Here is a 12,665-nt window from a genome sequence, read left to right as displayed (position 1 = left end):
TAATAATCAGATAATATCTATAAATCATCTGCATCTTTTTGCACATGAAGCTTTGTGCTTTCGTGACTCTGCAGCAGCTCTCCTCTAACCATTTCAGTGTGTGTTACACTGTATATGAACATGAATCAGCTTCTTCCTCCTTGTCTGCTGCTACTGCTCACTTGGCTCCTGGTCCGGTTTGGCTTCCTGCCTCTTCTTCTGTCCCCGCTGCTGCTGCGTTTGGTCCTGGGTGTGATTGATTTCAGTTGCCAGAAGAGACGAAGTGAACCATCCACACATGAGAGCCTGCGACGGATGGCGTCAATGCCATGAGAAGGCAGCAGCTGTGCTGTGCTCTCAAGCTGTAGTGTGAACAACCAGCTCTAATGAATCGCTGTCACGTGCGCTGCTTGGTTCCAGGAGAACAGGCCCGAGCTCTTGTTACAGACCTCCTTCCTCTCAGACATATACAGTCTGGATGGGGTGCAAAGACTACTTAATACTGACAAGAGCAGCAAACTTGCAGGAGTTACCTGAGAGGGATACTTGTCAGATAGGCAGACTGTTGTCTTAAACGATCTTGGATGTATAACATTTAGTGAGTAAGCATTTATTTCTGGATTTCATCATTCATGGCGATTTGTACCTCAAAGCTACCTGTGCACAGTCTTCATGTTGATGTTAATGCCAGAGGTTTGGAGCGCTGCAGTTTCTGAGTCTGCAGAGTGTTGGTGGCTTAGGTGCTTTTTACTACAAGCCCCAATAGAACCTTTTAATGTTTACTTTTAAAATTTCAAAGATTAAGAAGTGTGGCCCAATACCTTTGTCTGTATAGTGTATTATTAGCCTTGATATTTGTGAATGTTAACAATTTATCTTTGCATTGAAAAAACCTTAGGAAATACTTGTTTTATGGATTTGTACTTTATCTTTCCTTTTTTGTGGAAGGAGCCAACAGAAAATATCTCTGGATATCAATGAGTGTCAGCTCCTCCGCCCTCTGGAGCAATCAGCCCACAGAGATGACTCATATTGAATATGTTTCGAATATAAAGGAAAACGATGGACACAAAAGAACTGCTGACCTTCACGCAGTCATGTCATTCGTTCCTTTACTTTGTTCCCCTCTGTTATCCTATGCATTTCGCTCTACCCCTGATGGCCGTGTCTCTCTTTGTGTGATTGTGTGACGTCAGAAATTAATTTCAACCTGCCACATAGTATGTCTATATGTTTGTGGCATAGAGCCATAGTTGGTTATATTAGAGAAGTCAAAATAGCTGCTGTGAAAAAGGCTTATGAATCACATTCACACGAAAGCCGTTTATTCAGACAACGAATTTCCAGTTTCTATGCTACTTGATTTTTCTATATGCATCTAATGATTAATACAGTTTTAAATGGAATTCTGAACTTACTCATGATTGTCATGGTTGTGATTTTATTTTTATGTTCTACTTTCACATCCATTTGGGTATTTCCATAATGCTCCGACCACGTTTCCTTACCTTTTAGTTTTGGTGATGATCTGGAAGTATGTGAAAGCAAATATTTGACCATTTCCTCTATGCCATAACAAGTAGTGCTACATGTTTCAAAAAATAATTAAACATCCTGGAGTGAAAGAAAAGAGAGAAATAACAACAACTATGCAATAAAAAAAACATAAATATTGCCAGGGTCCATAAAGATCACCAGGCCTATATTTGTTTTGTTGAGCTGGGAAATCACAGCTGCTTCCTCCACTGATAGTTCAGTTCTCCACACTGACTCATGCTGGTTGATTAGTGTCTCTTCTTTTTAGCTGATAGAAAGGCCAGTGCTTTTCTATTTACAGTTTTTTTGCTTATGCAATGGACATTTTTCCATCTAGTGAACAAGTAAGCAGACGAGGTTTAATTTCCAAATTAAAAATACCTCAAATACTTAGTTTTATCAACTAAAAATGCTTAATGAGACCAGTGTAACTGCATTAGTTCAGTTGAGTTTGAAAACCTAGGGGCCATCCGAAGCAACGGACAGGGCCTCTTTTCCACAGTGTGTTTTTTGTCCTGTCTTCCTCCCCTCACCCTCCACTGGAGACTGTAGATGGCCGTCCTTATGTTAGCCTGGTTCTGCCGGAGGTTTCTTATTGTTAAAAGGGAGTTTTTCCTTCCCACTGTCACCAAAGTGCCTGCTCATAGGGGGGTTATGATTACTGTGGTTTTCTCTCTAGCTATCATTGTAGAATCTTTACTTTACAGCGCCTCAAGGCAACTGTTGTTGGGATTTGGTGCTATATAAATAAAATTTAATTAAATTGATTTTAATCGCACAAGAGATGTGAAGAGGAGAGTGCAGGCAGGGTGTAGAAAAGGGGTGAGTGTGAGAGAAGGACAGCAGAAAAAGTGAAAGTTTATAAGATGAGACCTGCTGTGATGTATGGTTTGGTTTGGAGATGGTGGCACTGACAATAAAACAGCAGGGTAAGCTGGAGGTGGCAGAGTTAAAAAGACGGGAGTGACCATAATGGAAAGGATAAGAAATGACAGAGGATGTTTAAGATGGAGCTACCAGGAAAGGAGGATTGTTCATGGATGCAGTGAAGAAGGACACACAGTGGATTGGAGGATGTTTGATAGGGTGAGATGGAGGCGGACCCCTGAAGAGAGCAACGGAAAGAAGATGATGTTATTTTTGCTTCATTATTTTTGTACTATTTTGCATGCAGGGTTAGCAGAACACAAGCAGCTAAAACCTGCTGAGACTGCACCTCTTCTGACAGCAGGAACCATCAGTTCATCTTCCAGAGTTTTCCTTATTCCCTGTGTCTTTGCTCTTAGAAAGTATCCGCATTGCAGAAATCATTTGCAGATGAGATGAACAGATTTCTACGTGGAGCTTGCACATTCTCTTTGTGCCTTCCAGCTCCAAAGACATGCATGTTAGGTTAACTGATGACTAAATTGGCCCAAAGTTTAAATGGGAGTGTGAATGGCTGTCTTTCTCTCTCTGCTAGGCCTGCAATAGACTAGCAACTGGCTCCAGCACCCTCAACAGCACTTTCAAATTTGCCTTGTGAATTCCCTGAAGGGTCCATGTTACCATTTCTGATCACATGACCCACCTTTTTCATGCTGCGCTGCTGCCATATTACTCTTTTCTTTATAGATTTACCTTTTTGACACCTACCTTGTACCACAAGAGTGACAGAGATGTGTCTTTCTTTCTAAAAATGAATGTAACGTGTAACAGATAGTGGAAAAACACGTTTAAAAGTCATAAACTTAAGCACGGTTTATTGAGCCTCCTGTCCAACTATTATGTTCTACATCACAACATTTTACATTCCACATCAATGTAACACAGTAAATTAGATAAACAGACTAGAGAACATAAAATAACACAACACTATCTACAGGCAATCATAAATAAGCAACGACTAAAACAGTATCAACATTTTAAGTTTGGTCTCGGTCCTAGAAAGAAAGGAGAGATCAGTGCAGAGCTCAGAAAAGAGGAGCTGATCTGTGACAGTTAATCTGTCCCACATCTGCCCCGCTTTTCAGAGACGCTGTGCTGATATGGCCCTGGTACACAGTCAAAATGGAAGTACCAATCATTCCTGGTATCTGATTTTTTTTTAGGAAAATCACTTATAAAAATTGAGAAAAATATCAAAAAAAGAAAACCATTATAAAAAAATACTCTATTGACCAATACACAATGAAAACGGGTAGAAAGTTGAAGGTTTACCTCACCAAAGGTTTGTAACTAAAATCAGACTATAGTCAGTGACATTCAGTGGAGAGTGTGCAATATCAATACCAAGTCTCATTACATTTTTTTCCTGATTTACTATACATGTTTGTATGTGCGTGAGAAGTGAATCTAGCTAGCTAATGTTAGTTAAAACACAATCAAGGGACAAACTATACATCATATTAAGTCTTTTATGTACACCCCGACTGCTGTGCTAAATGTTCTGCCTCCAAACAAAAGCATAATCAATGTAGTTTAAATAAACTGTTACGTGAAACTATTCAGGAACGCTTATTTAAATCCCACTATTTAGCATTTTAGTGTGTACAGCAGTGTACAAGTAACCAACAAAACCACACTATACTGTAGTTGTAAGGACACGTAAGAACATTTCTAATGTTTTTAAATATTTTTATTCTATTGCCTGTCACAATTTGAGAATACATCACATTGATGACAACTTTTAGTTTACAACTACATTATAGCCTGTTAACTACTGCTTATGAATGTTTAATAGAGAGCCATCTCCCAAAGTTTTGCCAATTGCCTTCTTTGACTCCTTCATGGTAATCAGTATGTTAGATCAAAAAAACAAACAAAAAACCTCCCAAAATTTGTAAACATCTCATAGGATCATCCAATTACATGCAACTCTTCTCAAAATCCTGCTGAATGTCATATTTCATTAGACATTCGTCTACACAGCCTTATTGTTGTAAGTTTAATAACATTCTGGAGGAAAATGACAACTATTTTGCACCAATAAAGGTTTTTTTTTAAAGACCTTGCATAGATAATTGATGTGCATTCCATATTTGCAGTGCGTTTTACTTGAGACTTTGACCTTCAACTCAGCTGTCTTCATAAAGATAAATGGATTACAGGGGATTCACCCACCAAATTTTACCTGTACTCGTCATGTGTCGTCATTTCTTGTGATATTTAAAGCATTATTTAAGTACCATACGATCAGATGAGAGTCGATGACCCCTTTCACTGACTTACAAAAACCTGCTAATCAAAGCAACAGCTGAGCAAGTTGATGTGAGGGAAACGTGCAGAGACATTCAAATCATCAACACTAGCACGCCACTTTCAACTAATAAAAGGTACTGCTTTTTAACCAGTGATTCATTTCAACGGATTTAATCTACAGTAATCTTTTTACGAGTCTTTTAAAACTTAAAGGATCGATTACCAAAAGCTCAGAAGCCGGATTTTAGATTTTATCCTCCCAAAAACAGTACCGATGGACCTCTGAACATCCCATTTATGATTTGTTAGTAACTTGGGGAACATCAGAGTACGCCAGGAGACGGTGGATAAAGTAATAAAAGAAACAGATGGAAATACAAACAGCTGTGGAGCAGCTAACCAGGCAAACGGAAACTCAAAGTGACCTCATTTCAGATGACATGGTCACAAGAACCAGACAGCACACATCTATCGTGCCCGCACACGCCAATCAGCGGCATGCTCATAAGACTCCCTCTCGATAAAACGGTTCGCTTCTGAAGAACAGTTTGGCATCGGATGGTTAATCTACACCGATAGGAATCACTACCGTTACGTTACTACCTTCCTGTCTCAATAATGCCAGGTGTTGATCCTGAGACTGGACAATAGTATGGCTTAGTCAGCAAAAGCCTGGTTTCCATAATTCTGTACACATATTATTAGAACTACCCTGCAAACAAAAAACCTCTAGGAATAAATCTTTGAAGTTAAATCTGTCCTGTAGACATTTTGCCAAAAAAGGTGGATGATTAGACATCTAGTGAGTTGATTTTTTTAATTTAAACAATACATTTTATTTTTAAGAGAAAACCAAGACTTGTGGACTTGTTTGACTGAGATGCTGAATGAAGATTTCCCTATGATGACTATCAACACAGTAGCTAAACATGCAGCCACTTCATAACTATAAAATGTGGAACATGAATAAGTGTAACTGTGGCAGCCTACACATTAAAATATACAGTAGACAATTAAGACTGTTTTGTGATTTGCCTGCTTAACAATTCACATCAGAACAAACTTGATTGTTTGGCAGTATTTGGTAATAAAGTGTTTCTCATTTTTATGATATGCATTTTGTATATTATATATGAGTACATTTGTGCCCAACCCACCTAAAAAAGAAAAAAGAAAAAAACTTATTTGCGCAAAGATGAATGGAAAATGAATTGGTAATAACATGCAGGCAAGACCAAGTTTGAAATTATTGCTGTAAATTATTGAAATATGGGCTTTACTAACATTTTATTAACATTTTACAAGCATCAAAAAATGGTTTTTTTAAAAGTAGCTGTCGATAGATCTTACCCAAGCACCTGTATCGTCTTTTGTTCTTTAACATGAATGCGATATGTGAATAAAAAACGTCAGGTTAAGCGAATGTTTGATTTACGACTCCCTTGCTAGATGTTAAGTTACAAAATGTAATAAAAAAAACTGATGAAAGATTACAAATAGATATATGTCACTGCAGCACATTTACAGCATAATACACCAAACACTGTAGAGGTTATATACAGTATGTGTACTAACATTTCATTCATTGAACAAGTGATCAAAACTCACATGCTGCATTAATGTGACTGAAGTTTTGGTCACACGGGCTTAGAGGCTGGTTGGCAACCCCTTGGTGTCCTCTGGTTGCTAGGGGGAAAACGTGTATTCCTTGACTAGTTGGTGATTGCTTGCAAGCAGGGGGAAATGAGCTCCGAAGAGGGCGCTGCACCAAAAATCTCAGACACTCGCCAATTACTCGCTGAGCGATAGTGAAACTTGAGGGAGTGCAAGTTTGGAGAACTTTCACCTTCAAAGTAAAAGTTGTGTCTTACTATTGCTGTCAACATGTTTTAAAAGGCGCAAATGGATCAGCTTCTGGTTTGTGTCACAGTTTTTGAAATTTCACTCAGTGAACAGTTGGCGAGTATTTGGAGCTAAGTTGGTATTATCCATGCAAACTGTAAGTAACCACAGCAATAAGCTAGCAACCAAACCTCTTTGTTAATCATTTCACGTAGTCGCTGGCAGCAACTACTTGCCAGCTGGTTGAGGAGCACACTTATTTTCCCTGGCAACCAGAGGTTTCCAGGGATTTGCTAACAAGCCTCTGAGCCTTTGTGACTGAGGCTGTAGCAGTTGATTTCACAGATAGCCAGCAATCTCCAGCAAACAATCTCCAATCGGCTGGATAATATACATTTTTCCCTAATGATCGGTGGTTGCCAGGGGGTCACAGCTTGGTTTCTAGGCTTGCATGACCAGGGCCTTACAGAGACTGTAGGCATCTGACTAGCTGAATTTTACAAATGCCTAATTTTATCTTATTCTGATGGTCACTGGATAACTGACTTCTTATCAAGTTCTGTCACTGGCAGAGTAAAAATGTGACACAGTACATTCCTCATTTATGTCAAAACAAAATAACTGACTTTCATCTCATGTCATACTGACTCCAGAGTTTCGAGGGTTTATTTTTTTTTGATAAATGTGCGAGTCTTTGTGGTGTCAGCTATTTAGTTCACAAGTTGCTGAGACCCCATTACATCACTTACTGGAGCTTTTTATAGCGTGGCATGATGTTAAAGTCTTGCAGGGTAAGCCTAGAGAACGCTCAAACATAATCCAGCACTTTTGCTACTTTTTGTAGGGTAGCCATAATACCAATCTAACAACTTATCACTTTTTAACTAATTTAGACTGTCGTCAGCACCTCTAAAGCTACGGTCTCTGAGAAAACAGGTGAAAAGCATGAATTAATTCCTGCCACAATAGTTTAATTTCCAGAAATTTAAACGGCTAAAGAAAGAAGAGAAACGAAAAAACAGTACATAAGATAAATGTGTTTGCCCTGAGGCACTTGGTAGTGGCTCTGATAAATCACTGAAAAACACTACCTTTTCAGTCAAAGCAGTTGTATAGTTTGTCTCAGAAGTTGCATTCAAATTGTCAATTCAAAAATAATGCACATGGTGTGACACACACTGACAATCGTGATCTTCCTAGTGTTCGTCTAGAGTTGTAGTGTCTAGTACAATACACGATGCTGAATATCAAAATGCTAAAGAAAAGGGCAGAAGCGCAATATACAGTATGTATGAGCTAAAACTAAACATGAGCGTGTTCTTTTTTTGTTCTTTTTTCAGGGGCGGGGAGATGAGAAAGGGATCAGAACAGATGGCCAGAAGGCTAAAGAAGGAGAGACACGGGAGCTGGGCATCAACATGGGAAAATCCTACTTGGGAAAGTTGTTCTGTTGCCGGCGCTTCGCCGACCTCATTTTCTCAAAGCGTGACTCCATTTCCTCTAGGACTTTGGGGGTGTACCTTACTACCAGCTTCACTGTGCCCTGAGCTGCTTTGAGGAGTTCCACAGCTTTCTCATGGTGCTCTCCTTCCACACTCTGAAGGCAAAAGAAACAGAAATTGAGTTTACGATTTCACCAGGAACAGATAAAAGTCCATGATCTCTACAGATTAACCTACTGGGTCCAATTATTAAACACAAGAGCAACGAGGTATGTGGCCACTTTTGGAGTAAACAAGAGTTTTATATGTACTGGAGTGAATGTAGTTCCAACATAAGCTCTAGCAGCTGTTCACATAAAACAGCCTGCAATTTGGAAATTTTAATGAGGGAACAAGCTGAGCAATAAACAAAGTCAACTGGATGATTGCTATTGGCTGAACTTTGAGATTTACACTTCCAGACAATAGCATGGCACGTTTACATTCAGTGTTCCATCAGTACTCACTGTGTCCATCTTTAAGCCATAATAAACATGTTGAACACATTAAGATTTCCAGAGCTTTACAAGAGGAACCTGACACCTTCATTATTTACATCAATGTACTATTACTACCATCATTATTATTATTATTATTAGTATTATTTCTAAACGTACACAATTGACAGCTTCCTGTCACTGACATAAGGAAATGCTTTTCCATTGCGGCAAGAAGACACCAAAGACTCCACAGGGTTTCTGAGGTTTTTTTCTGACAGCTCACTGGTAATATGGATTACTGAAGAAGGTTTAGCTGGTAAATGGCCATCATTGTCAGACTCTATGGCTAACAATGAACCAACATGATGATGATAGTCTGAAAATAAAAAAAGCACAGGTGAGCAAAGGGGATTTTATTGATTTTTTTGGTTTTCTTTGTTGATCCAAATTCCACTGATTGAATCCTGTCAGTCCCTAAGATGGACAAACTGTTGCCAACAACTCCAAGCTACAAGCTGATATCTTCTTATAGCACTCCCCTGTTTATTAGGCTTTAATAAGCTTAATTTTAAGGCACTACTAGAAGAGTTTAACGAGCGGGAGAGTTGTTGACCTGCCTTACAAGTTCTCATTAATAAATTATGGTGTAACAAGTTAATAAACAACGATTTTACAAGTAGATGGGACCCAGATTTTTGCACGGTGATTGCAGTTCCTTTTTTTAAAAATCCTGAAACAAAATCTAGCTGTGCATTCGTTTTTTTTGAAGAATGTATTATTTCTAATATCTGTCTGTTTAAAAAAAAAAAAAAAAATCTGAAATAGAGAATTTGCTCAGGCTCAGTCTAAAATGTAAACCATGCTGTGAATTACACACACACCACTCCATTCACTGAGAGAAGCTGGTCCCCTCTTTTCAGGCCTCCATGTCGGTCAGCGATGCCTCCTGGGATGATCCGTGAGATGTAAATTGGTGAGTTTTGCTCCTTTCCGCCCATTATATTGAAACCCAACCCTTCTTCTGTCTTGGGCAGTTCCACAACTCGTGGATGTGAGTGTCCCTCACTTGCTGCAAAAGCTGCCACTGTAGCCTACAAATAGGAAAGTGGTGTTTAGATATCTCGTCTGTATGTACTGCAGTCAAAGCACAAAATTACCCATTTTAAGAAATTAAATGTCTGAAATTAAGATTACAAAAAGACCAAATCTTGTATTCAGACAGTAACTGACAACTGTCTACCTTTGCTGTGGCATTGGCCCTGACCTCGGGGCTGCTGTTGATGTCCACCGTTTCATACACATGCTCATAGACCTGAGGAGATATTAGTGGACAGTATTTCAACCGGCGAACACAAAGAATTCAAACCAAACCAAAGGGTTAATCTTCTATAACCCATAAAAGCTGTGGGCAGCCAGCATATTTCTACTACTGTCACAAACACTTTTGGACACAGTATACTTTAAAAATTTGAATAAATCTGGGGAAAAAAAGAAATGGCTGTGCAATTTAAGTATTTTGCAATATTTTACATTTTATTTCACACTATGGCTGACGTACATCTGTAAACAGTGTCGGTTGTCAGTCCACTATTTACAGCATTCGATCACATCAATTTCGAGGAGGCTGCAAAACTTTGTAAAAGGGGACTTATATGATGTGAAAATGTTTATCAAAGGGAAATGTGATTGTTCAGACTCTCTAGCTTAATGTTATCTGGTATACACTAGCTTTTGTTCTTATAGCCGTCTGGCTATCAGCTGTCCCAAAGTGGCAGTACACTTTTAGTTATTTAGTTAGTTATATTATCGGGAACGAATAAGTATGTTTATGCATGTTTTATTATGTTAGAGTCTCAATTTCAGTTGCGGGGATGAGGCGTGAGGTGAGGAAAACGAGAATGAGTTGGAGGTTAGGGAGCAGAGAGGAGGGGTGGATGTGCCAGATGAAGAAGAGGAGGACAAAGAAGTAATGATAAAGAGATGTTGAAAACATAAATGTACAAATCTTAAATGGTCATATATAGCTGGACATTAAATTTAAACTAACTTTTTTACCAGACTTCCACTCTTTTTCTTAATTCTGGAGTATTCTATTGGGAATCCTATTGGGATGCAGAGGGTTAAGCTCCAAACTGTGAACTAATGTCTCTTAATTAAGTGTTTGATAAGTGAATGATACAAGACGAAAGAGACTCACTTCTCTGACAGCATTACAGAATTCACTCTGTAGGACCCTCTGCAGTGCCTGCAGCTTCTGGGGAGGCACTTCCCCTGTCCTCTGGAGTTTATCAAGCAATTCAATAGCACGGTTGATATCTGTCAACAAGAACATGTACATAACCATTACTGAGGCCTGCAAATGTAGATTTTAGCATTGGCAGTGAGAGTTTCCCACATCAGTGTCAGAGCACATTTACTTGCACTACATTTGTTCTGATTATAGATATGCTCCGGACAAGCTTGACTCCCACGGTCACCAGAACATACTACAATTAGTACAAATCGCTATAATGCAATAATAAAGCAACTCTCAGAGTAACATGAAGTAAATTCAAGGCACCAGGCATCACGTTTTTGTTTTGTTTATTTTGTTTTTGTGAATGTACAGCTTACGTTAATAGCAATGAATTCATAAGCATTTGTAATTTTATTAAATATTTCTAATCGTGAAGGTTTACGTGTGTATTTGTGTAACCCGTAAGTTTAAACTATCACACAAATCTGGGCTTCCTCTGCACATTTCAGCAACACACACCCAGAACTTGTTATTTACAGACAGGTCACAAAAATGAATATAATGATACAACCAGGGTAACTGTAAAATATTCTTTCTTTTATGGTAAGATACAGTGAACAAACCAGCCAGATTGACTAATCACTGTCTGTTGTCATTAATATTAGCTAGGTGGCTAATGTACTAAGTACAAAAATGTAGCCGTAATAGCTGTGGCTGCTTTAGCTGGGTGACTATATATACATAATCATACAAGAATTAACCGCAAGATGTCTATTCTATCGTTATCCCACCATAAAACAGAGTACACAGACAAAAAAATAAACCGCTTGCTTTAATGAGCTAATGCTAGCTAGGCTAGGTTTATGTCGCCCGCATATCACAACAAATATTTTTAAGCTAAAGCTAGCTAGCTAATTAACTTCACCTCTTTCCAATCGCACGGGCTCCCCAAGCGATGCCATTATTGAACTAGGAGGATGTTTGGCGTTAGGGAGATAGTTAGCTAAAAGGAAAAATACTGAAAACTAAATTTGGTAATCCTGGCTGGCGTTATGTGCGCTTAACTGAGACGATAAATCAGATTAGCCAAGTTAGCCGGCTAGGCTAGCTGCCAGTGTCGTGATGCATTCAGGGAAACCTCGTAAAACTGTGAACTCGGAATGTTCAGTCACATTCTAAAGTCACTGCGTGTGTATTTGTTACCCTATCCTTTTACTAGACGACTACTCGTGTAAAACTATGATATATCATACATACATAAGACACATAGCTTTACCAATATTCCACCTCGCTTTAGTGTACAAATGTCCTTTCTTTAATTCGTCCAAACGTACACCTTAGATAGCAGCTTCAAATGTTGTATATTAGTAATGCCATATTTAGTTTTAAGCACAGAGGTTTGATTTTATTATGTTTACTGCTGATGCTGACAATGAGAGTATTTTTGTGCCATGCATATAGCCCACTGAAGGTCTCGTTGGCTAGAATCCAAACCTAGATTCCATATCACCATTTACCAACCTGAGGGGCGGAGAACTCTCCATTTAACAGCTTCTCTCAGCCTCCACAGACATAGCTCAAAGGACGATTACATTAATATGTACTGTCATAACAAGGGCCAGCCAGAGGAAACTTTATTTGGCTTTTTGTTGACGTCTGATATGAGCGCTCTCTCTGCCACCCCCTACTGGTGAGCTGCATCACATTTTGAGCCTCCATAAATGCAGAAAACTGCAGCTGCACTGCTTCTCTGTATCCTGAAAGTTTCGAGCATGATTCACTCCTGACCACACCCCAGTGGGCGATGAACGCAAATCTTTTGACAGGTGATGAAAAATACCTAACGTGACATCACAAATGTGGGCGTGGCATAAAGCAGACACACGGAAAGACTTGGTGAGCAGCAGCTTTTGTTCTTTTCTTAACACAGTAGACCCATTGTTTTCCTAAAATATTTTTTCTTCTTGTTTT

The 12,665-nt window shown here is 38.9% G+C and overlaps 1 protein-coding gene across 1 annotated transcript; it reads right to left on the bottom strand.

Moving 5' to 3' along the window:
• Positions 1 to 3,229: 3,229 nt before the first annotated feature.
• On the bottom strand, positions 3,230 to 11,826 carry lin7c (lin-7 homolog C (C. elegans)). The gene is made up of 5 exons (XM_085402734.1): positions 11,620 to 11,826; positions 10,656 to 10,774; positions 9,699 to 9,770; positions 9,340 to 9,549; positions 3,230 to 8,134 (listed from the first exon to the last, which is right to left on the bottom strand). The coding sequence occupies exons 1-5, from the start codon at positions 11,654 to 11,656 to the stop codon at positions 7,967 to 7,969; spliced, it is 606 nt and encodes a 201-aa protein (XP_085258860.1). The 5' UTR covers positions 11,657 to 11,826; the 3' UTR covers positions 3,230 to 7,966.
• Between the last annotated feature and the right edge of the window lie 839 nt (positions 11,827 to 12,665).

This window comes from Rhamphochromis longiceps, linkage group LG1 (genome assembly GCF_057381845.1).
Source record: "Rhamphochromis longiceps isolate RC_006_pf linkage group LG1, R_longiceps_female_GT1.1, whole genome shotgun sequence".
Lineage (NCBI taxonomy): Eukaryota > Metazoa > Chordata > Actinopteri > Cichliformes > Cichlidae > Rhamphochromis > Rhamphochromis longiceps.
The sequence above is the reverse complement of the archived record's forward strand: the minus strand, read 5'-3'. Positions and strand labels throughout refer to the sequence as shown.

Excerpts from the sequence above, each read along its gene's own strand:
- lin7c (XM_085402734.1), bottom strand. The coding sequence starts at position 11,656 with ATGGCATCGCTTGGGGAGCCCGTGCGATTGGAAAGAG. Across the intron at positions 9,771-10,655 it reads TCTGTAATGCTGTCAGAGAA|GTCTATGAGCATGTGTATGA; the intron begins GTGAGTCTCTTT and ends ATATCTCCTCAG. Across the intron at positions 8,135-9,339 it reads TTCTCTCAGTGAATGGAGTG|AGTGTGGAAGGAGAGCACCA; the intron begins GTGTGTGTGTAA and ends TTTTGCCTTCAG.